Source organism: Apaloderma vittatum, unplaced genomic scaffold, assembly GCF_000703405.1.
Source record: "Apaloderma vittatum isolate BGI_N311 unplaced genomic scaffold, ASM70340v1 scaffold16128, whole genome shotgun sequence".
Classification (NCBI taxonomy): Eukaryota; Metazoa; Chordata; class Aves; order Trogoniformes; family Trogonidae; genus Apaloderma; species Apaloderma vittatum.
Window position 1 is genome coordinate 1,744 of NW_009729182.1, and position 236 is coordinate 1,979.

At 61.0% G+C, this 236-nt stretch overlaps 1 protein-coding gene across 1 annotated transcript in view; it reads left to right on the top strand.

Annotated features, from left to right (window-relative positions):
• LOC104277657 (ELKS/Rab6-interacting/CAST family member 1-like) overlaps window positions 1–221 on the top strand; it is a gene marked incomplete at both ends in the record, with an annotated part of 1,816 nt that extends 1,595 nt beyond the window's left edge. The window contains 2 exons of the mRNA XM_009874359.1: window positions 14–88; window positions 164–221. Of these exons, the coding sequence (XP_009872661.1) occupies window positions 14–88; window positions 164–221 (133 nt within the window). The remainder of the gene's footprint in view (window positions 1–13; window positions 89–163) is intronic.
• Between the last annotated feature and the right edge of the window lie 15 nt (window positions 222–236).

Sequence of the window (236 nt, forward strand, 5' to 3'; positions counted from 1 at the left end):
AGGGGGAGCCCAGGAGGAAGACCCGCGACCTCCGCCAGCGCCTCAAAGCCCCCAAAGCCAAGAATGCTGACCTCCGCTGCCACCTGAGGTGAGCCTCGTCCCCTCCTCTTCCTCCAAAAACAGAGCGCTCCCCTCCTTTTAACCTGATTTTTACCCTCCCCAGAGCGTTGATGTCTGAGGCGGCGGCAAACCGTCGCAAAGTGGATCGGATGCTCCGCGAGGTTGAGGAGCTGAAG